The sequence below is a fragment of the Camelina sativa genome, chromosome 9 (genome assembly GCF_000633955.1).
Source record: "Camelina sativa cultivar DH55 chromosome 9, Cs, whole genome shotgun sequence".
Classification (NCBI taxonomy): domain Eukaryota; kingdom Viridiplantae; phylum Streptophyta; class Magnoliopsida; order Brassicales; family Brassicaceae; genus Camelina; species Camelina sativa.
The window spans coordinates 32693062-32696520 of record NC_025693.1 but is presented as its reverse complement, the minus strand read 5'-3'; the positions used below and the strand labels follow the sequence as shown (position 1 = coordinate 32696520).

Here is a 3459-nt window from a genome sequence, read left to right as displayed (position 1 = left end):
CCTAAGTGTATTATAATCAAGATCATAGCCTACTTTTGAAAATTCCTCAGTTTCCACTAAGAAAAGGATAAATCGAATTATCTAAGTTCTATAATATCTCATATTCTAACTTACCATGTCCATACAATTTGGTTGTGACAAACGACGTCACAAACCAAAAATGCAGAGTGAAGAGAGAGATAATATATAGTGAAAACCACCAAAAAAAAACCTTCAAACAAACATAAGAGAATTTTTACTATTTAGACATATTGTCTCTTGTGTTATTACCGAGTTAAAAAGATTTACATCACTCTCCTCACTCCACCATCAACTCCTTTGTATTGTTTCCATCTCTAACCACCATATGGTAAGCTGCACCACACCAAACATTTAAATCAGTTTTCTTCTTCTTTTTTTTGGGTGATTTGATCATTCATTTTTAGCATTGCATATAGATGCCCCAACATATGGTAATTTAGTGCATATACTCTTTTATATCTTCTAGATTATTTTTCAGAAAATAATGTAAAATTGTTAAATCATAAAACGAAAAAGGTAATAAATTAATTAATTACCCGAGTCTAAGGGAAGTATCGGAGCTCTCGGAGTCAACAGGAGCTCCGTTGGAGTTCCCGACGTTTGTAATAGACTCTGACGAGTGTCCTTCCTCATACACGGCGGCGTTCTCCAATTCATCAACACCGGATTCATGCACGTTATTATATATCTACACCGTAACCAAACATATATTCCAAGTTTAACACTAAACCAAAGAAAAAAAAACAATAACTGCAAAATTCGAAAACTGTATCAAAGTACGTACTTGCATGCCAAGTCGCTCGTTCTCTTCCGTTAGTTGGGTTCCCTGAAAAAAAAATCAAAACCAGAACAGAGAAAAAAAAATCAATAAATTTTTCATTGTGTGTTTCTCTATAGAAGTACTAATTGCGTGTTGAGTAATTAAATCAATAAAGACATGAAGTCTCACCCAAAACATATCAAAAAGAATAAAACAAGAATTAGATACGTTTCCATATTTCATAAAACCAAAAAAAAACAATATGAAACACACAACAAAAGGAACCAAAACCATGCACACTCAAAAACCTCTAGAACCCTAGGGAGTGGACTACCATGCTACATGTTTACCTGTAGATTTAGAGACTTTTTAACAGCGCTAGGCACCTGGTTTATTAAATTCTCTCAAATTATGATCAAAGATATGTGTTATAGTCTTATAGACGACTAGGGTCCTTAGCTTATTAATTCATAAAATCGAGTTCAAAATTGGGGAANAAAAAAAAAAAAAAAAAAAAAAAAAAAAAAAAAAAAAAAAAAAAAAAAAACGATGTGTGTTATAGAGACATTTACTTGCTGCCTCAACCGCTTGTTCTCATCCATCAATTGCATTCCCTAAACACCCCAAAAAAAAAGAAAACGTTACTTTTCCCAAAATTGCCAAAATTATTTGAAAATTAAGAAGTAAAGATTACACGTTATTTTGATTGTTACCTTTCTTTGAAGTTCGCTGATCTCATTCATAATCTTGCCACTCTACAATGAAAACACAACAACTCGTAATAGTAAGTTACATAGTTGTGAGCTTTAAAGAAATCTTAAATATGGTCTCATATAAGTTCCGTAACAACCTTTGTTTCAATCACGCGGGTCAAACCAGCTTCAAGGGCTTTCTCTAGCTGTTGCAGCTCTTCAATGTTAAGTCCATGAAGCTCCTCTCCTCTCATTTGCCTATTTATATGACCATATAAACATATAAAGTCAGAAAATGATAGTTACTTCAAAAAATTATAGAATGCACATATATATGTACCTTAGTCGGTGGCTCTTGTCCGCAATTTCTTTACTCATTCGGGCGTGGTCACTGTTCTCAACCAGCTAACAAGAAAAAATTGACGTAAGCTCTTGATCAAATCCGTAATAATCTAAAGCTCAAACCTCTACACATGACTATTCTACACATGACTTCTACATGGATCGAGTACTTCCTTATGTTAAAATGTAGTCTAATTAATCGTAGGCAATAACAGAATGCTTTGTCATTATCAATACAATGCCTTAGAGATTCTAGATAAATAAATGACAATTATCTAAAAAACTTATTTGTACTTCAACGGAGTAATACTCTACTATGAAAGAACATGTATGGTGAGTTCGAGAATGAACCTAACCTGTAGCTCAAGAGATGGCTGATCAAGCTTCTCCAAGTTCTTTGACTGCAAGTTATGCCTCTCTAATACTTCCTTCATGCTTCATTATATAATACAAACACATTCCAATCAATATCTTATTATATAAGACTGTTAATTATCTTCTATTAATTGTAGTTGGTATATAAGACTGTTAATTATCTTCTATTAATTGTAGTTGGAAAGAATTTTTTTTATTATTATTATCAGGTATATTACAAATAACCATATTATGGATATTGACTATATATATATAAACATCGACAATTAACCAAAATCTACAAGCAAAAGATACAAACCTAATCCACAAAACACATTTAATTCGAAACATATACATTATTTCATGTTAAACAGTGAACACTTATCATTTTTAGTAACATATTCACACTTATCTGTGAGTGTGTGCGACGTATGTCCCAAAAGATAGGAACTGAAATGATAACTAGTGGGTCTAAAATCCAAACTCGTATCTTTCTAATACGATAAGTCATTTTGATTCCCAATATCAGTAACACATCTAAAACCTCTATAAGACATTTCCCAACACTAATTAGATTCCAACATAAATATAAATAATATTACTTTTATTGATTACTTCTTCAAAGGGAAACCTTCTTCAAAGGGAAACCTTTATACATCCACATATGTAGATACCTCCTAAATTCCTAATGATATGGTCTCCACATTTCTAAATAAATATGACACTGAAGGCTTCCACATATCATCCCACAAATCTATATTATACATAGATTTATATATGCAACACAAGGAAAAAAAAAGTATAGAGCCTTTATAAGAATATGTATATCAAGATTTACATCTTAATTATTACCCTAATTAGATACCTTATCATTTCCAAATACAGAGTTTACTATACACTTTATCAACATCAGTTTGGTCATTATAATATAAATAGTTAGTGGTCCAACAAGGTTTTGATACAGTAAACTTCTGAAAAACTCGTAAGTTTTTTTTTTTTGGTTGGATCTAGACAAGATCCCTTGAAAGAATTTTGAGAAATCTAATGAGAGAGATTTTAGAGAGAGAAAGAGATACCTGGAGCTACAGAACTCAAAGAGCTTTCCAGTGGAAGAGAAGATGATGAGAGCAACATCGGCGTCGCAGAGAACAGAGAGCTCTTCAGCTTTCTTGAAAAGCCCTCTTCTTCGTTTCGAGAACGTCACTTGTCTCGCCGTGGCGTTGTCGATCTTCCTGATCTGAATCTTTTCTCTCGCCATCACACAGCAACAAGGAAACCCTAAAAAGCAAG

At 32.6% G+C, this 3459-nt stretch overlaps 1 protein-coding gene across 3 annotated transcripts in view; it reads right to left on the bottom strand.

The window, feature by feature from the left end:
* LOC104713696 (MADS-box protein SVP-like) overlaps positions 78 to 3459 on the bottom strand; it is a 4325-nt gene continuing 943 nt past the window's right edge. Inside the window, exons 2-10 of one of the 3 annotated variants that reach the window (XM_019229745.1) lie at positions 3246 to 3447; positions 2172 to 2250; positions 1814 to 1875; positions 1632 to 1731; positions 1495 to 1536; positions 1348 to 1395; positions 806 to 847; positions 558 to 709; positions 78 to 354 (exon numbers count right to left, since the gene is read on the bottom strand). In XM_019229745.1, coding sequence (XP_019085290.1) covers positions 336 to 354; positions 558 to 709; positions 806 to 847; positions 1348 to 1395; positions 1495 to 1536; positions 1632 to 1731; positions 1814 to 1875; positions 2172 to 2250; positions 3246 to 3427 — 726 coding nt within the window. In that variant the 5' untranslated portion in view covers positions 3428 to 3447 and the 3' untranslated portion in view covers positions 78 to 335. Of the gene's footprint in view, positions 355 to 557; positions 710 to 805; positions 848 to 1347; positions 1396 to 1494; positions 1537 to 1631; positions 1732 to 1813; positions 1879 to 2171; positions 2251 to 3245; positions 3448 to 3459 lie in introns of all 3 variants that reach the window. The other 2 variants (XM_010430874.2, XM_010430875.2) reach the window with 2 other exon arrangements.